The following is a 25668-nucleotide window of genomic DNA, read 5'->3' on the forward strand; positions in this document are numbered from 1 at the left end:
CCATCCTTAGAATGTTTTTTTTTAATGTTTATTTATTTTTGAGAGAGACAGAGAGAGAGAGAGAGAGAGACACGCTGGTGTATGCACATGTACACACACACACACACACACACACACACACACACAGTGTGAGTGGGGGAGGGGCAGAGATAGAGGGAGACGCAGAATCTGGAGCAGGTTCCAGGCTCTGAGCTGTCAGCACAAAGCCGGACATGGGGCTTGAACCCACACAGTGAGATTATGACCTGAGCCAAAGTCGGGTGCTCAACTGACTGAGCCACCCAGGAGCCCTTTAGACTGGTTTTTAACCAGGAGAATTACATATTGACTTATAGTCAATAAGTATTCATGAAAAGAATTATGGGAAGGGAAAGAGAGAAAATTCTGGAGTGTTAAGGCAGACAAGAGGGGGAAGAGACTGGCAGGAAAACTAATTAAGATTCTAGTGGAATGGCCCACGTATGAGATGATAACAGGTTGAATAATGACAGTAGCTAAAGGAGAGATGGGGGAACCAGATTTGAAAGAAATTGAGGGGCTCAACGAACTGTGGGAAGTGACTGGATACCAGGCAAGAAAAAAAGAGGACCACAAAGGGATTCCACAATATTTAGCTTGGGCAAGTTTTATGTGATCATAACATTTACCAGGATAGGAATTCATAAGAATGAACTCCTTCATACAGATTTTGAATTGGACTGGGGATTCTTTTACAAAGAGTAATTTTTCTGTAAAACACATTCATTGATTTTTATGTTTCAGGGTTCCACAGTGATTTAACTAAGGATTATATTCTTTACAAGCAGATTTAAAAAAGTATATTCCAAACTGAAATTTGATAAGTACTCAATACATTCTTGTCAACAAAACAGCATTTTTATCTATATATTTCTTTTGATTTTACCTCTAAATGATAACCATTTGTAGGACTTCAAATCCATTTGGTTTTTCAGTTCAATCAAAAACTCTTTCTTCTTTCAGCGATGGATAATCCTATATGCACTATTATCTCAGTAGAAGTAGGAGTGAAATTATTTCCATTTTCTAGAAGAAATAGGATAGAACACCAACAATTTTAATGATTATTTAAATATTAAGCCATTCTTTTTGAACTAATCCTAAACTTGGCCTTAGCACTAAACATTATTGGTGCTCATACATTAAAAATACATTTTGTTTATAGTCAGGGAGTGGAATTGTTTCAAAAGCATCTTTGTATGTTCATGAAAAGTAGAAAAATATTCTAACTAATCCATTTTTTTTTTACAAGCCCACACTTGCTTATTGTACAGAACTTAACAAAGATTTAAAGAGGTATTTTCCCCAACAGCATTTTGAAGTATGGGGTTCTTTCCTTTAGGGGGAAAAGGACTCCCTTTTAGATGCAGGATGTGAAAATTAGCATGACCCAAATTGTTTATACAAAAGCAGTCCACACCTCCCTGATTAGGTCAGAGAATTTTGCCTTTACCTGCAGCAGCTGCCTTCTATTAGCACTAGAAACAAACTGTACCATCTATGGTCGCTGAACTATGACCACCTTCACATTTTGAATTTTTTTTTTTTTTTTTTGTCCAAGAGGACCTGGAATCCAGAAACTGGGTTGGTGGAGAGGAGCTGTTGCTAGGTATAACTTATCAGAGAATGGGAAGTACAGTGCCTGCCTTAACAGTAAACTGAACTATCAAAATAGCTACACATTATAAAATGAACATAATGGGGCAGTCAGAGAATGACTCCTGAATTTTTTTTCTTTTCCACTGTAAGAAATAAAGATAAAAACCGGATGGTCTTATCATAGGCAGGGCAATCTCTTCTTCCTCACTTCCTCTATGAGTCATTCATAGCAGCTCCGTGGACTTGTTTTGAGTTTAGTTTAGAGGCTTTGCAAGGTGGTACCTGGAATGGTTGTTCCCACTATTCTGGGGTTAAGAATGAAAGGTGGCTACATGTAAGCCTTCAGATTTTGCAGATTTCTCAATGTATTTTATTGCACCTGGAAAAATTGTGCATTGTTGAGAAAATACAATGCAAAAATGAGTTGAGACACAATGCCCCTTTATCTCTAAGCAAAACCAGTCTTACTTCTCTAAAGTGGAAATAGAGAGCAGGGAAGTTGTGGGTTCTGAAATCCAACAACCAAGTATCGCTGTGCCACTCTCTCCCCGACCCAGCGCCACTCCTTAACTTGATATCTGTTTACTTTAGAGGAGGCAGTTTTGGAGAAAGGATCATAAATATCCTGGCCCAGTGCCCCAGGAGCCATGACAAGCAAAAGAACATACTCGCCTAGAGATAGCCCTTGTGATATTTAAATGTGTGGGTTAATTTTTTATCCACTTTAATAACTGGATTATTCCCCTCCACCCCTCCTTTGCTTTCTATTTCTGCTCGGAAGCCGTGGGCACAGAAATCTCTGCAGGCAGATTACTCCTGAGCATATTGCAGGACAATCCTATAACAACAGATACATTTGCAGCATCTGGATTCCTGATCTTTCTTCGACATGGCAGGTGTGAGTGGCTGTTTAAAATATTCTATGTTTATCTTCAACTTCTTGTTCTGGGTAAGTGTTTTCTTTTTTTTCTAATTATCAATTTTATGCAAGAAAGGGGATCTTGATATCAATAGCACAAATAAGAGCAGACTCTGCACTAGAGAAATAGGAGGAGGAAGAAAATGTATCTTCCATTTACTTGTTTGGATTTGTTTGTTCTTTCTTTGGTTATTTCAGTAATTGAAAATGAGCCAGTGACTCAAGAAAGTAGACTTCAGGATCTGCAAGGGTAAACATTTCATAAATGTTTTGATATTGTTGCAAAACAATCACAGAAGAAAAAATACCCTTTAATTAAAGGACAACTATTCTTAGTTGTATATCATATAGGCCTCCCTAGTTTTAAGGACCTTGTGGGAAAAATTTGGTCTGATTCCACCAGAACCCAGCCCCTGAATTCTAATCTTTACATCTGGGTCTGAAACAGGTGAGTGGTGGGTTGTCAGATGATAGACATGAGGAAGGGATCGTTTTCAGAGACCCAAAGAAGAAACAGTGAGTCATAAAATAACTTGAGAGGGAAACAATAAAATTGTTTAATCAAGGAAAAATTAAACTTTATTAATGGAAAAAATAAAAATTAAACTTACTAGGTTTATATCAACCACTGAAAGTCAGTATTTTGATTTTGATGTGTCATCGCCCCACCTTTTAACCAACAGCGTTGGTATTTTAGCAGGTTCTTAGGTGGTTTTTTTTTTTTTTTTTTTGAAAGCTTATTGACATAAGACAGCAAATAAGTTGGTAAGTAGCATCAAATGTTAAAAAATGGAAAAATAAGATCTGGAAGGCAAAAGGTAAAAGGCAGGCTGGGATGTTGGAAAATTGCCATTATCACTTTTAGTATATATGGTACAGTTAAAGATTGTTCAGAAGTAAATCATTAAAAATAGCCCAAAGTTCTTAAATGAAAAAGTCATTTTGTATACTGAATTTAAAAATGGCTTATGCGGTGTAAGCAGGAGAGAATTCTGGTTTTGTTTTTTACCTGGTTACCTTTGGTAAACAGGCAGCTGGTATCTATGTTGGTAAATTTCTGTCCAATTAAAATAATGATGTACCTAATTAATCTCAATTGCAGGAATACAGTCTTATTGTCCAAAATTACTTTCATTCAATGTCAGTAGCCCTAATGACTACAGATGAAATATTGATGAAGTAAGCAAATGAGGATATAAATAAATAAAATAAAATAAAGAAGAAAATTTGTCTTTTACTTCCTCTTTTCCCTAGGAAAAATGGGCTGCTTTTGCAAATATTAAATGTAGGTCATGAATATATACAGTTTTTTAAAGTTACTCCAGATTAATTTCTTCCCTTGAAATATTTAAAATTGGTTAAAGCTTGAGAGTAGAAGATAAACAAAGGAATGTCTCTGTACTTTTGATTGGCTTTGTTTGTAGCTTTTTGTTACGGAGAATTTTGAACATTCACAGAACAGAAAAGGATAATCAACCCATCACCCAGCCCCAACAGCCAGGACATCATGGCAATCCTTCCGGGTGCTCTCATCCACTTTCTCCACCCTATGTAAATTGAAGCAAATCCTAGATATTTCCCTATAAATATTTTAATATGTATCTCTAAAAGAGAAATAATTCTTTAAAAAATATAACCACAATGTTAAAATTTAATAAGAATTTCTTAATCTATTATCAAATATCCACCTAGGGTTTAAATTTTTAATTGCTTCATACATATTCCTCTTTGAATCAGAATCTAAATAAGGTTCAGACATTGTGATTGGTTGATATATCCTTTATGTCCATTTTCATCTTTAGGTTCCCCTTCTGTCTTCATCTCTTTCTGCCCACCTTGAAATTTTATGAATTGGTGTCATTGTGTTATCACATTACCCACGGGCTGGAGTTTGCTATTTACATATCCATGGTATAGTTTATCATGTTCCCCTGTCCTCCGTATTATCTCCAATCTAGTGATGGCATTTGTCACCTTGAAAAGACTCAGGTTGCTATTTGGGTAGGGGCACAACTACTTTATAAGTGACATTGTGTTCTTTCTTCACACACTCTCTGACCATGTCACATTTTGTGATGTTAGTTGCCACTGATGCTGGAGAACCTAAGAATCAGTCCATTAAGAGTTCCAAACTGGAGATACTCTGTGCTCGCTTCGGCAGCACATATACAAACTGGTGATACTCTATGTCTATCACCTTTTCTTCATTTATTAGCTGGAATATTTTCAATAAAGAGAAACTTGGCATTTACTGATTGGTTACCAGTAGTATCCAGTTTTTATTAAAAAAAAAAGGCAGCATAAAGGCTTCTTACTCTTCACTTAACAAAATGATGAGTTAATTTGCAGGATCATACAACAGTAATAAGCAAGTATTTCTGTAAGTAGCCTTATGATATAGTAGATTTAAACTCTATCACCATTCTTATCTTTGTTGATGTGCAATTTGTTTTACCTTTGACCACTGGGGAGTATTTTCAGTGAGACCTTTTGACATGATCTCAACAACATAACTTCTTCCCCATTTGGCATGACAAGATGTTCCAGGCTTACTTCACTGGTTCCTGCAATATACCTGGAATCAGTTTTTTCTTCAAGAAGTCCTCATATTTGTTTTTAAGAAACTATGACCGTTGTCTTTTTATGGTACACAATGTACATGGGCCATTTAAACAACCAAAATGTGAAAATGCTAATAAATGCATGGCTCCTATTTTAATAAGATGTTCTTTAATAAGACGTTCTAAAGTGCCTAAACTGGTGGCAATCTTCAAATCATGAAATCGTCAAAATATATTTGTTGCATAAAAATAGCATATAAATTGCCGGTTGCTATTATGAATACATCAGAGGTCAATGTTTCATTAAATAGCTAATTGGGAATTTGAAATAGATCTGAATTTTAAACTGAAATGATAAAGGCACATTAGGAAGGGGGCATGCTATATGTTTAGGATTATATATGTAAGATTAGAGATCTGTACCATGCTGAACCTAGATATTGTCACTGCTTTCCTGGGGACCTCTGATTATTTTATGGTTGCTATTGTCTCTTTGTTTTCTGATAATGAATACAAAGTCTTTCTGATGCATTATATTTCAGTTAGACATTTCTAATTTCGCTGGGGTAAAAGGCCTTGTTCTTTCCATCAACATATTGGTATGACCTACAATCTCTATATGACATATCTTGAAATGTAGTCTTTGAGTGAGAACAATGGTGGTAAAGACCAATGATAACTTCTCAGCCAACAGGTGACATCAATATTCTCATTCAAAATCTAGACAGCAGGAGTCTCTGAGGTTAGGGAATCACTGCTATTTCTATTCTCCCCTCTATCCCCCAGCCCAAAGTTCTCAGTTAGGATTTTATGACTCTTCATAGGAAATTAGCGATTTGTCACATTCGTAATGTTTACTTAAGTAAAAATTTTAATGGTCCCACTGATGTGGTTTTCTTATAGATATCCATGGCTTTATGTTTTCAAATGCATTCTTTCTGGTATAACTTGCAAAACTAAGCTTTTGCAAAGTAGGGCCAGATGTTGAAATATCTCTGAGATATGCATATGGTCGTGTAAGCTAAACATACCAGTTTCTTTTGTGAGAGAACTTGAGATATGTCACATAAATAGGCAGCAATTTTCATTTGTCAGAATTAGCATTTGAAGAAGAACACGTGGAAGCAGAAATCATTCTTCATCACTGATGCTAACATTTGATGTAAGTTACAGTGAATGGAAGGTGCCGTAGAGAATGGAGAAATTCCAGGTTCAAAGTCTATTTCTCCAAGTCTTGTGTGTGAACAGATGAGACGCCCCAATTTTCTTGTGCTCCTCTCAGATATCTGAGAGGGAATATGGTAGATGCTGGGGCATATGGTGGATGCTCGGATATGGTAGTTGCCCAGAAAAACACGGGACACAGCCGTTAGCCCAGGGATGCAGTGGAACTTCTGCCAGAAGTAGAGAGCTATAGAGACGCCAGCCCTGTGTGCAGGGAAGCAGAGTGAAGCCACATTACCAATCCCAAATGAGGTAAGGGGAGAAGGAGAAGCCAGGTTGTAAAAACCAAATGTATCAGCAACTGCAGGAAGCCAGTGCGTGAAGCAGTGTGAAGAGAGCAGAAGGAAGTCAGAACTTGGAGACAGTCCAGGAACCAGAATTTTGATATTCCTCATTGTGTTTTATGTGGTGCCTGGGTCTCTTGGCTGGCTGTGCTGAGAACAATGAAGAGCGTTAAGGCAGACATAACTGAGATAGGGGGACCTTAAAAAATCAGGCCCAGGGGCCCCTGGGTGGCTCAGTTACTTGAGCTTCTGACTCTTGATTTCAGCTCAGGTCATGATCTCAGGGTCATGGGATTGAGCCCCAAGTTGGATTCTGTGCTGAGTGTGGAGCCTGCTTACTACTCTCTGTCTCCTGTCTATGTCTCTCTCCCTCACTCCTGTGTTCTCTCTCTCTCCCAAAAAAAAACAAAGAAAGAAAGAAACAAACAAACAAACAATCAGGCCCAATTATATTACATCCTGTCAGTTGTTGAAATCTCCCATGATAAAGACTTGACTGTGGCTAGAATGTGTGAACTTTTTATATACAGTGGCTTTCTGACACTGTGCCATCAGTGTAGAATTACAACAATGACAGAAGCCCAGTGTAGAATTACAACATGGAAGCCCAGTGGTTGAGAGTCCAGACTGAACCTCAGCTCCTTCATCACTAGCTGTGTGACCTAGGGGAAATTAGTTAATTTCTCTGTGCTTTAAAGTTCTTCATCTTTAAAACTGGGGATCATAGTAGTATCTACTTCATGGCGTTGCTGGGAAAGTCATTGATTGAATTAATGCGTAGGAAAGAACTCAGAACAACGCAAAAGAAATGTCCAAGAAACGGACATTTCGACCACTGTTGTATAGACATTTTTATGAGACAAAAATATGAAAGTACTCTGTGTAGTGATAAATCAATTCCAATGTTGGAGTTTGAAACAGAGGAGGAAATAAGATGGCAAGAATTATGATGAAGGCAGAAATTCTTCTATTACAAATTAGGGGAATGGAAAGAGCATATTTTTGTAAGCCGACTTGAGATGCAAATCCTGAATTCACTCTATACTGCTCTGTGGCCTGGAACATGTCCCTTGACTTTTCTGTGCCCCAGTCTCTGTATTTGTAAAACGAGGATGATAATTTTATCCAGCAGAGTTAATTGTGAAGATTAAATAAGATACTTTCTGAAAGCCTATAACCAAGGACTGCCATGCAATAATAGTTCAATTAATGTAATTTTCCTCAATTCCAACCATTATATTGCTTTTTCATTTTAAGTATTAGAATCTGGTATGGTAACATTTTATACCTAATTGGCTTTTAAAACTTAAATATTATTTTAGCCCTACTCTGGTCCTCTTCTCGCCTCATGGGGCAAGGGATCTGTGGGGCTACAGAACTATGCTCACTCTGAGCCTGGGCTCCACTTTGGGGATTTGGGACCCCAACTTTCCCTTCCCAAATGGCTCCAAACCTGTTTCCAGAGTCTGCACAGGCCCTTCTCCTGAAGCGATCAAGGGGGGGCTGTTTGGCAGAAGGGGAGCAGGTTGTAACAGAGCTGGCTTGCACTGAGGTATCCACACTCATTCCTATCGTGTCCCTCAGAGTTCAGGACGGAACTGGAAGTGAGGGCCTGGGCGGGGCTGGCTCTCCCTAGGCCACCAGCTGCTGGTAGCAGATTCTGAGGAGTCAGAGTTCTAAATCAAACCTCATCTTCCAGGTCATTACGTGGGCACACTTGTCAAGGTTGAAGCTAGGAAACATTTTCTATATGTTTATTACTGTGAATTCTAACTTCTCAATATAGAGACCTGTGGTCTGTGGACCGTCTGTGATTTGTGTCCTTGCCCCCCGGGGGGGGGGGGGCCTGCAAACGTATGTTCAGGTCTGCAGGTGTTACTGCCATGGCAGTTGTACTTTTGACACAAAGCGATAAAAACATCCCTGAATTTGCATCTGTTTTATGATTCAGAAACATTCGGGTGCTAATCAAATGCTGAACATCTCTCTACCTATTTTGAAGTCATGTAAATTTTAGTGATTGTGTGCTTTCATGCAGCAAAGACAACCCGAAGCACATTCACCCCGACCCTACTTAGGTCAGAAAGGAATGTGTTTGATTTCTTTCCCCTACATTTAGAGCTATTTGAAATTAGAATTTGCAGCAGTTGTACTGGGTGTTTGGCTTACTTACTAGGTTTAGAAGATACCCATGAATGCGACTATAGAGACACTTTGCTGTGTACTTAATACTCATTGTTACAATAAATACCAGTCATTTGGGGCTGAAGATAGAAAAACCATGAAGGCAGAGCCTGCTAAGAATTGAAGTTTTTAATTGACTCCACTGGTTTAGAGCAGAAAAGCAGTGTGCGAGTGGCAGGAGGCCGTGTCAGTAAATCAGAGCTGCATTAGGCCATGGCTGTGGAGAGAATGTAGAGTGACCTCTCCTCCAACAGGAAGTCTGAGAATTACCATGACCCACGTTGTTAGAGAGTGAGGCAAAGGGCAGACCCTACTCTCAATGAATAATACCGCAGACAAGGTCTCATCTTATTCAAGGATGAATAAAGGAAAATCTAGCCCAAGTCCCAGTAAAAGGACTGAGGAACAAGTGACAGGGAATGTCCCTCTGAAACCTTAGAGGACAAGCACACATCCCTGAAACACTCCAGCATCGTGGAAGAAGGATCCTGAAATCGGTCTCCACAATGCAATGCCAGAAAATAATAACTCCCTGTGAAAGAGAGGAGAGAGACCATGAGAGAAGAAAAAAGTGAACCGGAAAAGCATAGAATGGGAAGGAAAGGAAAATGGATACCATAAAGAAATGGTTCATGTAAACCCGATATGCAACGATAGAATTAAAATCCACTCCAGAAACTACATGAAGTGGATACGGTGATATAGAATCCCAAATTGAGAAGCTCTCCCAGGGGAAAATCAAAAAGAGATGAATGAGGTGGAAGAAGATGCTAGAACAGAGAATGGAAAACCAGGACAATTTGTAATCCCGAGGAAGAGGATACAATAAATGGAAAACAAATAATTTAATGTAAAAAATTCACATAAGCAACAGTTGCACACTCTGCATTATCTTACCACGATGCAATGAAACTAGACTTTTACATAAATGTTTAAGAGAAGAAGAAAATTGAAAATTAACAACTTTCCTAAAATGTTAGTACTGTCCTAAAATGTTAGGGCTGTTGGGATTCTCACCGCCTGTAATCATGGTGTCTAGTGTTCTGGGATTACCATAAAGACAAATCTTGTAGTTTTCCAGGCTATCCATTTGGGTGTGTTCTTATTCTTTCATAAACTTTTAGGAAGCTTTCCCCTAAGCTTATCTAAAATGTATCCATTCTGGACCAATAATGATGTAGCTCACGATCCATGCTTCCTCATAGCATAGTGCTATGCACTTCCCTCCATGTGCAACACTCTTCAAATACAATGTGATAAAATCCAAAGATAGAATTGAGGGGCATCTAGGTGGCTGAGTTGGTTGAGAGCCTGCCTCTTGGTTTCAGCTCAGGTCATGATCTCACGGCTAATGAGATCAAGCCTTGTGTCAGGCTCCGTGCTAACAGCACAGAGCCTGCTTGGGATTGTTTTCTCTCTCTCTCTCTGCCTTCTGCCCCCCACCCCCAAATAAATAAATAAACTTAAAAAAAAGATAGAATTGAGAGGAAGGAGTAGGGATGATTGGCGGACACACTATCAGAGAAGAGGACAAATCAGCTTGTTCTATGCCATTTATCCTTGATCTAGATGGTGCTTCGCTTTTTCTTCCTGCCACTTTGTAGTTTTCAGCTTCTTTCCTGTCTCAGTCTGCTTGGATTGCCATAACAAAATACCACAGGCTTGGTGGGTTAAACAACAGAAACTTATTTTCTCGCCATCTTGGAGGTTAGAAGTCCAAGATCAAGGTGCCAACCAATTTGATTTCTGGTGAGAGCTCTTTTCCTGGCTTGCAGATGGCTGCCTTCTTGCTGGGTCCTTGCATTGTTTTTCCTCCATGCATCAATGCAGAGAGAAAGTGAAAGACACAGAGACAGAGACACAGAAGTCTCTTCCTCTTGTTATGAGGTCACCAGTAATGTCAGACTAGAACCCCATTAAACAGTAATTAACCTCATAAAGTCCTATCTCAAAATACAGTCAAACTGTAGGGTAGGGCTTTAATGTGTAAATTTGGGGGGATATAATTCAGTCCATAGCATGCTCAAAAGCAAACATCAAAATTATTACTTAATTTTTTAGAATGCTGGCTCAGACAAAATGCAGCCTAATTCCATAAAAAAGAAAGAGGTCTTATGAGAGCTGAGTAGCAACCACAATGATCTTCCTTCAAAGAGAAGCCAGAAGGTGGGCACTGGGGGGAAGGAGGCCTGTTCTGCCACGTCTACTTTGGGCTCAGAGGCCCAAAATATCTACTCATTTCCTTTACAACCTGATCAACAGAAAGTAGGCAAGAGCTGGATACTTATTTCTTGATTTATACTCTCAGTTATTTAAACAACATAAGAAGGCTGGAGACAAACGCCCAAAGCCAAACTGGAAAAAGGCTCAAAGAACCATTAATGATAGCCAGTCTTTAACAACTGGGATAACATAGGTTAATATCAACCATGACTCTGGAATGATTATTCTTTTTTTTTTTTTTTTAAAGTGTATTTTGAGAGGGAGAGAGAGAGAGAGAGAATGGGGGAGGGGCAGAGAGAGAGGGAGACAGAGAAACCCCAGCAGCCTCTGCACTTCAGTGTAGAGCTGGACTTGGCACTCAACTTCACACACTGTGAGATCATGACCTGAGCTACCCAGGCGCCCCTGGAATGATTATTCTTTACAGAAGATCAATTTACTTTTAAAGTCAGTCAGCATAAAATTTAATAATTTTATATCTTTAAGACTAAGTTTTACATGCCAATATCTTCAAAAATAGAGAGATAGGAACGGAAATGATAGTTTGTCCGACTTTAACATTTCTAAGAAAACTGATCTAATTGTAAAGATTGAAATTGGGCAAAATACTCTTGACTCCTGAAATAATTGGATGGTCTTTCTTTAGGAAAAAAACCTTAATTTTGGGGGGGTGCCTGGGTCATTCAGTTGGTGAAGCATCCAACTTCAGCTCAGGTCATGATCTGACCTTTCAGTTCATGAATTTGAGCCCTGTATTGGGCTCTGTGCTGACAGCTCGAAGCCTGGAGCCTGCTTCAGATTCTCTGTCTCCTTCTCTCTTTTTGCTCTTTCTCTTAGAAAAATAAAAATAAACATTAAAAAAATACTTAATTTTTTAGAGCAGTTTTAGGTTTACAGCCAAATGGAGAGGAAGGTACAAAAATTTCCCATATACCCTACCCTCACACATGCATAGCCTAACTTGTTATTAGTGTCACTCACCAGAGCAGTAAACATCCGTTATAATTGATGAGCTGCCATTGACACATCATAACCATCCAAAGATCATAGTTTTCATTAGGGTTCTTTCTCTCTTGGTTTTATACACTCTATGAGTTTGAACAAATGTATAACGGCCTTGATATGTATCCATAACTATAATGTTTTATAGAGTATTTTTGTTGCCTTAAAAATCATCTGTGCTCTAGCTCTGCATTCTGTCCCCACCCCGCCCACCACCAGCAACTCCCAATCTTTTAACTGTCTCCATAGTTTTGCCTTTTTCAGAGAGTCATATAGTCCGAATCATGCAGTATGTAGCCTTTTCGGATTGGCTTCTTTTACTTAGTAATATGCTTTTAAGCTTCTTCCATGTCTCTTCATGATGTGATAGCTTATATTGTTTAAGTCTGAATAATGCTTTCTTGTCTGGATGTACCACAGATTATTTATTCATTTGTTCACCTACTAGAAGACATTTTGGCTGCTTCTAAGCTTCAGCAAGGGTGAACAATGCTGCTGTAAATATCCTTGTGCAGGTTTTTGTGTGGATAAATACCCAGGAGCATGATTGCTGGATCATATAGTAAGAGCATGTTTAGTTTGGTAAGAAACTGCCAAGCCGTTTTTGAGGGTGGCTGTGACATTTTGCATTTCCACCAGCATCGAATGGGAGGGTTCCTGTTGTCGCTTCACATTTTTGCCAGCATTTGGGGTTGTCAGCGTTTCAGATTTTGGCCATTTCAGTGGGCATGTAATAGTGTTTCATTTTGATACACCTTCTTTTAAAGTTAATGAATGTTACAGGTGACTTTTGGTGACTGAGAAGACTAAAAGTTATCATTTGAGGAGCAAATAGAGTTGATTTCATAAGATTTCTCCATGATTTGAGATCTAAAAGCATTGAAAAAGTAAACTAAAAAGTCACACAGAAACAAGCAAAAAAGTTAAGGAGTTTAAAAAAAACCACAGTCTTAGTCTCTAGGACCTCCTACAATTTTCTCATTGATAGTCTCATAAATAAATATCAGATAACGATAATAACTATAATACCTATTTGGATAATTAATACTATTTTCAGTTAAGCTAAAAGCCAGGCCAACTATTAAGGCAATCAGTGTAAATCTGCTTGAGATTCAGAAAAGAAAGAAAATATCAATGAACAAATTGAATAACAAAAATCCAACTGCTGTAGATTACTGAAAACCTCAGAGGGTCTCATTGTCATTCAACATAAATTTTTATAGACTTACTTATTAACCCAGCACTAATGAGCATTTATCTTCATCTGCAAGGGAAATTAGGATTTAGTGGAAAACAGGAGGAAAAAAATGAGGGTTTTCAGGCTCTAAAGCTGTCTTTTCAGTGGTTTGTATTTTATAGTGTGTGCGAGTGTGTGCCTACAAGATCATTAAATTGTATAGGTTATTTGGCGATTTGAGAAAGAGCTTTGGTTTTCCACTGCGTTTGTTATTTTGTAACACTTGGAGCACAAAGAAGGGCGGGATTGGATGAGGAGCGGTGCCAGATTTTCAGGATGTGACTGTTATCTCACAGGGTTCTAGCTTCTTTACCTGAAAGGAAGGGTTTGAACTCAGATGATGTTTTCTGAGATCTTTTAGTGAACACAGATATTCTGCCCTTATTCAGCTGCTCATGGTATGTCCTATTCCCAAACAAAGGCTTTGACTCTATTTCCACGGCAGGCTTCATGAGATGCCATTAAAAGTGAGATTGTTGGGGGCACCTGGGTGGCTCAGTCGGTTAAGCGTCTGACTTCAGCTCAAGTCATGATCTCATAGCTCATGAGTTCAAGCCCCATGTTGGACTCTGTGCTGATAGCTGGGAGCCTGGAGCCTGCTTCAGATTCGGTGTCTCCCTCTTTCTCTGCCCCTCCCCCACTCATCCTCTGTCTCTTTGTCCTTCAAGATTAAATAAACATTACAAAAAAAGTGAAACTGCTGTTTTGACATTCCAAGCATATGGCTCAACCATGCACAAAAGCAATGATACTACAAGGTCACCGGGCTTCAGAGGACTCGGGCATTTCTCTGTCAGAGCACCATACGGCTGGAATAGTCTAGAAAGTCTTGCGAGGCCTGCTGTGTCTGTTATGTTACCAAGCTTGTTCTCAACATCTCTATTTGATAATAGATCTTTGATTTTTTTTTTTTTAGAGGCTGCAACATATATATCTGAAACGAAACAAAAGCAAACCAAACCCTGAAAGACAAGGGTTTTCTTTACACAAAAGTAAAATGTGTTTCACATTTTATGTGTTGGCTTTTGTCCAAATTAAATAATCTGGTAAAGTCATTAAATGCATTTAAGAGTTTAAGTACTGTCGCTCATTGTTCTTCCTCTCTGGGTAAGCTTTACAACCTAAAAGTGCTTGTTTTTAAGAGTTTATTTGGGTACAAAAAGTGTTGTAAACCCTTGTTGTTTACCTGCAGATTTTGTCAGATGTACTACTGTTCCCTGTCTATCCTGATTTCTTGCTTCTTGAATCTTGAAGGAATGTTTGATAATTAGTTATTTTCTTCCTTTTTGGTTCAAGACAGCTTCTTAGAAACAAGCCCAGGGCTCTAGTAAGGATATTTTGCCTTTAAGCTATTGTGACTTATCTTTTGTGTATTACAATCTAGCGAAAACAGAGTTCGAGTTGAAACATGAAAAAATCATTTTTCCCCTCCCCTGTAGTGGTGATGATTTCTTGTCTGTAGACCCATGAATGGATCATGGGCAGGAAAAAGAATTATTCTTATCAAATTTACCAATCACAGCAGAACATTTTAGCAATTACCTGCACGTGAATATACCAGATTTTCTTTTAGGTGGTAATATATAATTAATGATAAACCATCGTAACCGGAAGGCTGGGAGTGTGTTCAATCAGAGTTGCAGTTTGCCTTGGTTGTCTAACATTTTTTTTTTTCCTTTCTACAGCTATGTGGCATTGTGATCCTGGCAATAGCGATTTGGGTACGAGTAAGCAAAGACGGTCAAGAGGTAAATAAGCTTCTCTGTTTCCAAAACAGTTTATTCCTCTTATGATGAGAGTAATGACAATAATAATGTAAATATTTCTGTAGCATATTCCTTAATTGCCTCATGTAGTCATTTGTGCTGGTATGTGATTTTATCATTTAAAAATTCAGTTTAATTAATCAAGATCACTCACTCACTGTGTGCCTGGCACTTTGCTAGGCATGGATCAAGCCTTCTGGAGAAGGGAGAGATGTTATGCCAAAGATAGGGAGATTGCTGTGAAAGTGGGGGTTGAAGGGGCCAAAATGGAAATCAGCCTCCTTTGTTATTTGCATAGGCCAGGCTGAAGTGTAGCTGGAGGGTACAGACTACCATTCCTCCACACCAAGAACAAATTTTGCGATACAAGGTATTGACAATCATTTGGCTGATCCCAAGGTGGGAGGCTGGTCCAAAAGTAAAGAAGGTGAGAAGTTCTCTTGGAGAAGAAGAATCTGGATCTGTGTTTTAAAGGCAACAAGGTACCACGATGGTTGGCAATTCCTGCATCAACTGGCATTGAGGGTAACTCCTTATAGCAGTAAGAAGCTGGTCACACTAGTGTGACTCAGCAGCTGGCTGGGGGTGTCCAGCTTCTTGCTCTCTAAATAAGATTAGCACGAGCCTCTTTCCTTCACCATGCACCCTTCCACGCCCTGTGGCAAAGCTCTTACCAAGATCTCCACGGGTCTGGAGGAAGCTTAGTTCATAGAGTCAATTTTGGCTCCAGTCTTTCGACTGCACGTGTGCTGTTTCTGTTCCATACCACGCACATATTTGTGAAGGTGGAAAGAGAGTGTGTGGGAGAAAAGGGGAAGGCGTGTAGGGCCGTTCTCTTGGTTTTACCCGGCATAATACCTGGCATTGTTTCCTGGCTCTCCTGCTCCCATTTTCCTCTCTCCCTTCTTCTCAGGAGCACTCCCTCCACCCAACCCTCACAAAATTCCTCAATTATTGTTCTTAACCGTATGCACCGTAGTCCCCTTGTTCTTTGTTGTCTGGGCTCTTGCCAGTATTCAGGATCACATCTACTGCTAGCGCCCTTTCAAGGTATTTATTTGCCCAAATAAAATTTCTCTCTGTAAGAGGAATTTTGATTCTTAGTTGATAATCATTAAGATATATTAAGCCAGCAATTAAAGTAATGTATTCTCTGTAAAAACTTATTACATCATGATTAAGCTGAATGCCTTTGGAGACAGCCTCGTTGTAAGAAAGATTGAAAACAAATTAACATCTGTTCTGATTCCTTTCCTAAACTGGGTGACTTTTCTGCCCCTTCCTTTCCTCCCTCCCCTCCTCCCTTCCTTCATTCTCTGTCTTCTCTTTTTAAAATTTGCTTTCTACCCTTAGAGAACCTAGGGAATCACAGTGACAGCTGCTTCCTCATTCTGTGCCTACCCATGATGAAGAAATTGGGTGGGAGACAGGTGTAGCAACTAGTTGATAATACCCTAGTCCATCCAGACTTGATGTATTTTTTTTATACTGGTAAATGTTAACTGTGGCTTCCTGGTGGGCTTGGGCTCTGGGTTTGAACTCTAGAAGGGTATTTGAAGATGCGCTGAATCTCTGCTATCTAGAAGCGGATGTCTGACTTTGGAACTCATAATTAAGCACAGAGATTAAACAGCCACCTATTGAGAGGGTGCTTTGGCCTTTTTAAGATATGTGTGCAGCCTGTATTTTATTTATGTTATTTTATTTCTGGTTGATGTGGGAACATTTTCTTTCCCCCAAGTGCTTCTGGTAAACAAATTTGGTGTTTAGTCTGTTAAGAAATTCCACACATTGAATGTATTAAGAGAAAAACTGCTGTCCTTGAGAGGGTGGGACTCCACATCCGGGGACACGAATGAATTACTAGAGCTAGGCAGCATCTTCGGTTACATTTTTACTCTTGCGTTCTGTCAGCCTCACGCCCTGAAGAAAAGTCCTTATCTGCCAGGACATCATTAACCAGCTTGACTTCTGTGAAACTGGCTTGATTTGTCTTTATCTGCAGTCAGTGACAAAGAATCAAGACTGCAAAAAACCGAATTTAGCAGTGGAAAAACAAAGGCAACAGTTTTAGAAGGAAAAACATGAGCGTAAGCACAGAAAGGAAGAATGTCAGGGAGGTCTTTGTGCACAACTTCTAGCATATCTCTTTGTGCTAAAAATGTCTCTCTCATAAGGACACTTTGTTTTTCCTCAGGGAAAAAAGCCTATGGACAGTCATTCTTGTCCCAGGAGATCCCTTATAATCCAAAGATCAAGGTTCAGCCATTAGAAATTCTCCCCTTGTCCTAATACACACAGACACTGTTCATCCAAGACAGCTTTTAGAACTCTGCTGTACCTCTCCTGGAACAAACAGCTGAACTCAGATTTCCATTTCTTGCCTGAAAAAGAATAGCCACTTGTATAGCTGGACTTGAAACAGTGACCTCCAGGCATCCAACACACTGCTTTCTGGCCGGTAGTACCTGGCAGGGGGTCACCCTGCCCAGACCAGTCTTAGGGAAGTATTTCACTACCTGCTGAATAAATGCTGGTTGCACCATCCATCACACTTGTAGATATTTGACCTGTTATTTCTATATCTGGCCTATCTAAGCAGAGTTCTGATAACTCAGACAGTGAGTTATTCCTCTCAGAAGCCTTAAGTTTTGCCTGCACCAGCCACGACATTCTAGTGAAGGGGTATTTGATGGTGAGGGGGTAGAGTGGATTTCCTAATGCTGGCCTTCTTTTTTTTCTTTTCTTTTCTTTTCTTTTCTTTTCTTTTCTTTTCTTTTCTTTTCTTTTCTTTTCTTTTCTTTTCTTTTCTTTTCTTTTCTTTTCTTTTTTCTTCCCCTCCCTTCCCTTCCCTTTCCTTTCCTTTTCTTGTCATTATCTATTTTGACCCAGATGTCATGCATGTTTATTAACAAAACTGATTTCTTAGCTCCAATATGAGCAAGCAAACAAAAATCAAACAAATAAAAAACCTGAAAAAAAAAGTCTTTGGGACATAACCAAGCTTTCTAAATCTGTAAGTTGAAACATTGTCTGTAAGCATAGACTTTTAGAGACAAAGAGGCCTTAGATACCACAGAGGCTGACCCAATTTCCTTTATAAATGGGAAACTGGGGCCCAGCAGGGTTAGTTGACTATTCCAGGGATAAATAATAAACTTAGTTATATATAAGGACCCTGACTAGAATATAAATCTTTGTTTTACTGCTTTTACAATTTCAACGCATTACTTTCCACTGATCATTGAATGAAGCTTTCCTCTAGGCTCTGAGTTGATTTTTAGTCTTTAAAAATGTATGCATCATTATCAGTAGTTTTTTGTTTTTGTTTTTTGTTGTTGTTGTTGTTGTTGTTTTGTATTTCCTGTTAAGGGAGCTAACTTACATGCTGTGCAGCAGATTCTAGGAGGCAGAGTCTCTGAGTTAGTCTAACAAGTAGTGTTCCACTTGGAAATAGCCCAGTAGATAGAGATCATACAAGACAGATGGGCCACATGGAGTACTCATGTATAACACAGGCACAAGGCTTCACTTTTTGATTGTGATATATCTAGAGGACAAGTGGTAGATTGAGGCAGGGTATGATGAAGGTGATGAAGGGCAGTATGTGCGTTGTTGGAGAGAAGAACTGAATTACAGAAGATGGGTAGCCCAAGCCAACATAAAGAGCTCTAGAATGTTTTCTTCAATATCCCAGTACTTAACAGGCAAAATAAAGAGTTTCTGGAAGACTCTGCAGACTATACTTTCTGGGAACAAGGACATAGAATTATATGGAATATCAAGAACTATACTTATTTTCTTAGTTTTTTTTCAAAGCTTTTTAAAAAGTTGATTTATTTATTTTGAGAGAGAGAGAGAGAGAGAGAGAGCGCGCACAAGTGTGCGAACAGCAGAGAGAAAGAGAGGGGGATAGAGAGAATCCCAAGCAGGCTCTGTGCTGTCAGCTGTGGAGCCCAAAGTGGGACTCGAACTCATGAACCGTGAGATGATGACCTGAGCCGAAATCAAGAGTCAGATGCCACCCAGGCGACCCTATTTTCTTAGTTTAAATGTTTTTGTTTGTCTTGGCAAATATATAGACCTGTGTAATCACCATTGCAGTCAGTATGCAAAGCATTTTTATAAACCTAGAGATGTTCACTCCTATCCCTTTGCTGTCAGTTCCGTCTTTCCTTCCTACCTCGCTCAAAGTCAAGCACCGCTGTGATTTCTGAGTTACCTGTTCTTGGATGTCATATAAATGGAATTGTACAGTTTTGAATATAGCTTATTTAGCTCACCGCAATGTTTTTTGAAATTCATTCATATTGTCGCGTCTGTCAGTAGTTTGAGAAATTTGCCTTTCTAATTTAGATAATTAAATTGGCATAAAAATGCATGCTTTACAATGCTACTCTTACATATAAAACACAAAACATGCAAACCAAAGATCACATCATGGGTGAAAGTACTTGTCCTAAGCTTTTAAAAATAATTGGTCTTTTAAATTTTTTTTTTTTTTTCAACATTTTTTATTTATTTTTGGGACAGAGAGAGACAGAGCATGAACGGGGGAGGGGCAGAGAGAGAGGGAGACGCAGAAGCGGAAACAGGCTCCAGGCTCCGAGCCGTCAGCCCAGAGCCTGACGCGGGGCTCGAACTCACGGACCGCGAGATCGTGACCTGGCTGAAGTCGGACGCTTAACCGACTGCGCCACCCAGGCGCCCCGGTCTTTTAAAAGCCTATTATATTTCTTCCATACCACATGGAAGTTGGAAATGTTATTCAGATAAGTAACACCTCAATAGATTGTAAGCTCCTCAAGGGCAAGGATTTTTGCTTGTTTAGATCACTGAAGTATCTCAAGGTTCTAGAGTAGGGTCAGGCACATACTAAGTACTCAATGGATATTTGTTGAAAAACAAACACCAAAGAAAGGGATTTTCTGTCATTAATTTCCTTTTTTATTTTCAGATTCTCAGCCCTGGGGATTCTAGCACTAACCCCTATGTTTCAGTGAATATCTTGATTGCTGTGGGTTCTGTCATCATGATTCTGGGTTTCCTGGGATGCTGTGGTGCCGTGAAAGAAAGCCGCTGCATGCTTCTTTTGGTGAGTTCTCCAGACAAATCAAAATACTCAGTCTTCAGACTTGGGAGGATTATCTCCCATCCCCGTTGTCTGTCAAAAGAACTTGCCAAGGGGCGCCTGGGTGGCGCAGTCGGTTAAGCGTCCGACTTCAGCCAGGTCACGATCTCGCGGTCCGTGAGTTCGAGCCCCGCGTCAGGCTCTGGGCTGATGGCTCAGAGCCTGGAGCCTGTTTCCAATTCTGTGTCTCCCTCTCTCTCTGCCCCTCCCCCATTCATGCTCTGTCTCTCTCTGTCCCAAAAATAAATAAAAAAACGTTGAAAAAAAAAAAATTAAAAAAAAAAAAAAAAAGAACTTGCCAAGATTGATGAAACTTTAACTTTTGTTTAAAGAGTTTGATTATAGAGAGTACTATTTTTAGCTTAGATTAGAGTTACCCTGAGAAATTTCATTTATTCATCCATCCATTCATTCATTCATTCATTCACTCTTACTGAGTACGTGCTGTGTGCCAGATACTGTGCTAAAAGACATAGACATTAAGACCTTAGGGAAGACTGACACGCAAATTATTAGCTACAAGTGTGAATGGTCCAAGAAGAGGAGGGCAAGAGTAGAGGAGAGAATTTTCAAACTAGGAGCAGAAGGGAATAAGGTGGCTGTGTGGGTGAGGGTGTGATGGGCTTTCCAGGGAGAGAGCCTGGCAGGACAACGCTGGCACATTTAGAGAATTACAAGGCCTTGGGTATGGCTGGAGCATGGCAGGCAGAGGCTGCTTTCAGTAAATGATGGGAGATGGGTCTGAATGTGGACGGCACCAAATCATATCCCACGGTAACAAAATTATAAGGGACTGAAGTAATCAGATTTGCTACTTAGAAAGCTTCAAGGAGGATGGATTGGGTTGGGCTAACCCATAGACATTTACTTTTCACATGAACAACAGAATGATGAATGGGTGTAGAAAAATATTAGATAAAGACCAAGACGTATTTGTTAAATAAAATCTAACATTAGAATTTACAGAACTCATTTAAGCTTGTTCCTCCAATAAAATAAGTATTGTGTCTGTCCCTGAAAAGATATTTGTTAACTGTTTGTTTATTAAGAGAGAAGGTAGAGACAGAGCTTTAGCAGGAATTTAATAGTATCCCTAGTGGTTACTTTTTGATCAATAGGTCTCATTTGCAGTTTGGGGAATTTAATTACTCAAGGAGCTGGTTTTCAAAAGAGAAAACCTAATCTGCGGACCGCATTCTTTAAAGTTATGATTCAGTAGACCTGAGGCAGGTTTCAGGAGTCTACATTTATAACAAGACCCCGGGTGATTTTGGTAGCGGTAGAAAACTTGTTTTGAAGTCACTTCGGAAATTTGCTTTAAAGTTTGTGTGAGTTTGTGTTTGATGAAGAAAGAGGAGAAAGATAATACACAAGTAACTGTATCTAAGTTTTCAAACTTCCCTCCACTCAACATCACACTGATGTCTACAATCCTATCCATACATTTTTGTTTTAAACACTGCTTGATTGGTGTCTGAAGCAAATGTTTCTGACCACTAATGGCCCCCAAATTGGCTTTTTGAGGCAAAGGGTAGAATAAATGAAGAACACAGTTATTATTCCAACAGTAATATGATCCCGACTGGAGAAAGAAACGCCATGCTCAAATGTCCCAAGATGTCACTGAATGCCCTGGAGATAACATGTGTTCCATTTCTTTCTTTTTCCAGTTTTTCATAGGCTTGCTTTTGATCCTGCTTCTGCAAGTAGCAGCAGGCATCTTAGGAGCTACTTTCAAATCTGAGGTGCGTACACATGACATATGATAATTTTGGAAAAGTCTGAAAAATCAAAATAGTACTTTCTGGCATGAATAATTTAACAATGCTTTTCAATTTTCAGTCCGAGCGCATTCTGAATGAGACTCTCTATGAAAATGTAAAGCTTTTGGAAGCAGCAGATAATGATGCCAAAGCATTCCAGAAAGCCCTGGCTGAATTTCAAGAAGAGGTAATTTGAATTTGTAGGTCATCTGGGTAGTTTGCCATAGGTTTCGTGTTTACCTAATTTTTAAAGATATTTTTATAGATTTTTAAAGATTATTTAACGTTAAAACATGTCTCCACTTTGCAGATTTTGACTGATTATTCTGTCACTCTGCAATAGTAAAAATCCAAGAATATTTCTAACTCTGTTTCCAGCTTCTTATGAGGTTTTGAAGCAGTTTAGAAGGACAGAGATTAAGAAATCTTTATGATCAATTAAGCCTCAGTTCAGCCAAATCAATAGTTGTTTTCATATTTACCATTTAGTAGGGTAGTGTGTTTGGAGCATTTTGAGAGTCTCTCTCTCTCTCTCTCTCTCTCTCTGCCTCCATATCTGCCCCCTCTGTCATAAAAATAATTATACCTATCATTTATTGCTATTTAGTGTTACTAGACTTTACCTTTGGTAGCTCATTTCACTCTTATGACAACTCTTTGAGATGGATAATATTATCTTTATTATCCCTATTTTACAGATAAGTAGGTTAGGGCTTAGAGAGGTCTGACAGCTAACAAGTAATGGGATTGGAATTTGAACTCAGCTGTCTGACTAGTTAATTTTTTAAACTGGCATATCAACCCCTCCCGTATTTAGTTATTGAAACTGCTTCTCTGTCATTAGGGTATAGTCAAAACTTGGGCAGATGTTGAAGGTGTTACATTCTCTGGCTCTTACTTAATATTTTAACGTTAGTAAGCACTACCCCATCAAACAAAATAACACAAAACCACCCTAGTCCAGTCAGGTTTGTCTACTCAGGCTCCCTTACATAATTCTGCCTTCCTGACTTGGCATCATTCCCTACCTTATCTTAGAAATTACTCCTTTTCTATTTCTTTTAAATATGACACATGCTTTAAGGTGTGTCTAAAAAATTGCTTTGTGAAACTCCTAATCACACCTTCTTTGTTCAGAGTTCAAATCATATTAGCTACATGGAAGATTCATTTCACATATAGAAATTCTCAGAATCTTAGAGGAGAGCTGGACATTTAGGGCATTTGACCTGACATGACTTGACATGATTCATTTAACATGATCCATTGATTGGAGTATCTTATATTTATGTTCATCCAGTCTCTCATTAAATATTGAAGAATTGTTGGGGTGCCTGGGTGGCTCAGTCAGTTGAGCATCTGGTCATGATCTCACAGACTGTGAGTTCGAGCCCCACGTCAGGCTCTGTGCTGACAGCTCGGAGCCTGGAGTCTGCTTCTGATTCTGTGTCTCCCTCTCTCTCTGCCCCTCCCCTGCTCATGCTCTGTCTCTCTCACTCTCAAAAATGAATAAATGTTAAAAAAAATTTTTTTTTAAAAATTGAAGAATTGAAAGTGCCCCGATTTTTGCCATCCCATCCCATTTATGTCCATGTCTGATGATTAGCATGTTTTTTCTTAATTTGAAACAAAATCTGCTTCCTTAGGATTTACATCATCTAGTTCTTCCTTCTGGAGTTTTAGAGGGAAAAGAAAATCTACTGATGCTTTAGCACATTGCAACTTCTTTGACAATGGCTGTTGTATGACTTGTAAAAAGCTTTGCTTTTCAAGTTGAAACATCCTTGGTTTCTTGAACTATTTATCAGATGACTTTTTATTCCAGAGCATTCCCCAGTTCCTGTTTGAATAGACTCCAGCTTGTAAAAATTCTGCTGAAAGCATCATTTCCAAGAGCTGAAACGTGATAGGAGTCAGTCCCTGCTTCACTTCCTCTGTGTTGTGCTTTTCCCGGCTTCCCCATAGCTGCATTTCTTGATCCCCTCCCCTCTAGCATCCTACTCTAGAGCCCAGACCAATCCAGGTTTAAAGCAGGAATGATTTAAGCAACCCAATTCTTTCCCTGGGTGGGACTGAGCATCCTTGATCCTCCCAGGTGGTTGACCTAAGACAAAATGTACTGTAGGTATCCACTGGATCTCTGGATTGGGTCCTGAATCATCTTTGCTGCACATTGTTTCTGATATCCAAGATCTCAGTGCCAACCATGGGATTCTAAATGTTCTGTGTGTTGTAGCACGCTTCTGAATTACTTCTGTTCTTGTACACTAATCCTATGCCTGAAGCTTCCTGTTTCACAGTACTATAGTTCTTTCTTAATGTCCATTTCGAGTCTCTTTCTTTCTTTCTTTCTTTCTTTCTTTCTTTCTTTCTTTCTTTCTTTCTTTCTTTCTTTCTCCTTCCTTCCTTCCTTCCTTCCTTCCTTCCTTCCTTCCTTCTTCTTTCTTTCTTTCTTTCTTTCTTTCTTTCTTTCTTTCTTTCTTTCTTTCTTTCTTTCTTCCACCAGGGTTTTTCACTTTTAGTAACAGATAGGATTAGGATAAAGAGTCCTACACCAAACTCTGGCTGGATGACCTGGGGCCCCACCACACATGGACAAAAATTGTAGACACTAAGTGGTTTTCTCTTTGAATTTCAGAGAATTCTCACATGAACTCTCTGCTAACATACTAATGGAATGTGCCCCTCTCGGATTCTTGGTGATGACTATTTGTCTAGAGGTTGTTGTATTATTCCGTGCACAGTGCCTTGTTCATTCAGCTTTTATAACACTTTCAACGAGTTTTGACCAACTTTTTCTTCAACTTTGCTCACAACTGATCTGGTGACCAGATATCATACCAAGTTTAGCCTTTCTACCTCTTACCTTGTCTTCTGTTTCTAGGCTTCCCTGAGGAATCCTGAGGTATATTGTATTCAAAATATGGACTGATTTGTGAGTGCATACAATGGGACTTTCTCTTTTTTGATCTAGGTCTCTATATAAATTAATATTATTCTAGATTATTTAATCAGAAAGCACACGCAATTAATCATGTCTATCGTGGACATGATAGGAAGACAAGAAAGGAGGCTATTTCAAGATTGCCCTCTTTGCTAATATGGATTGACCTTGTGACCAGCTGAAATCTTTAGCTTTTTGTCATATGGATGGCTGATGAGTCATATATTTGTGCAATTAAGTCTTTGAGCCAAAGTCCAAGGCTTTATATCTGCCTCTGTTGAACTTGTTGGTTTGAGTCCATTGTGTGAACTAACTTTGGAACTTGATTCCAGTCTTCAGTGTGTTAACCATCACTCTCAGCTCTATATCAACTACAGAGTTGAAAAGGTACTTTCCAAATATTTATCTAAATTATTGATACCAGTGTTGAACAGATCATGTTCATGTGAGAGCATCATGGAAACAACAACCACTGCAAAATAGAAACAACAGCAATAATACCTAACATATACTGAGTACTTCCTACAAGTCAGGCACTGGGTTAAGCACTTCAAATCTTCACATCAATTTTCCCATTTTTATCTTCACAACAAATCTACAACTTACATACTATTGGGAACAACTACTATTATCTGCATTTTTACAGATGAAAAAACTGTAGCACGGAGAGGTTAAGTAATGTGGGTCACCCAGTGAGGAAGTGAAGGTTTTCTCAATATCCTGGCATTACAATGCATCTGAGCCTAGAAATCAATGTACTCTTGGTTCTGTTTTCTTCAGCAATTTTTTTTTCTACCTTTCTTCATGAAGAGT

The 25668-nt window shown here is 39.1% G+C and overlaps 1 protein-coding gene across 1 annotated transcript in view; it reads left to right on the forward strand.

The window, feature by feature from the left end:
• The first annotated feature begins 2150 nt into the window (after nucleotides 1–2150).
• Nucleotides 2151–25668, forward strand: part of TSPAN8 (tetraspanin 8) — a 32031-nt gene continuing 8513 nt past the window's right edge. Inside the window, exons 1-5 of the mRNA XM_058742038.1 lie at nucleotides 2151–2566; nucleotides 14937–14999; nucleotides 19975–20112; nucleotides 21819–21893; nucleotides 21991–22098. Coding sequence (XP_058598021.1) covers nucleotides 2507–2566; nucleotides 14937–14999; nucleotides 19975–20112; nucleotides 21819–21893; nucleotides 21991–22098 — 444 coding nt within the window. The 5' untranslated portion in view covers nucleotides 2151–2506. The remainder of the gene's footprint in view (nucleotides 2567–14936; nucleotides 15000–19974; nucleotides 20113–21818; nucleotides 21894–21990; nucleotides 22099–25668) is intronic.

Source organism: Neofelis nebulosa, chromosome 8, assembly GCF_028018385.1.
Source record: "Neofelis nebulosa isolate mNeoNeb1 chromosome 8, mNeoNeb1.pri, whole genome shotgun sequence".
In the NCBI taxonomy this organism is placed as follows: domain Eukaryota; kingdom Metazoa; phylum Chordata; class Mammalia; order Carnivora; family Felidae; genus Neofelis; species Neofelis nebulosa.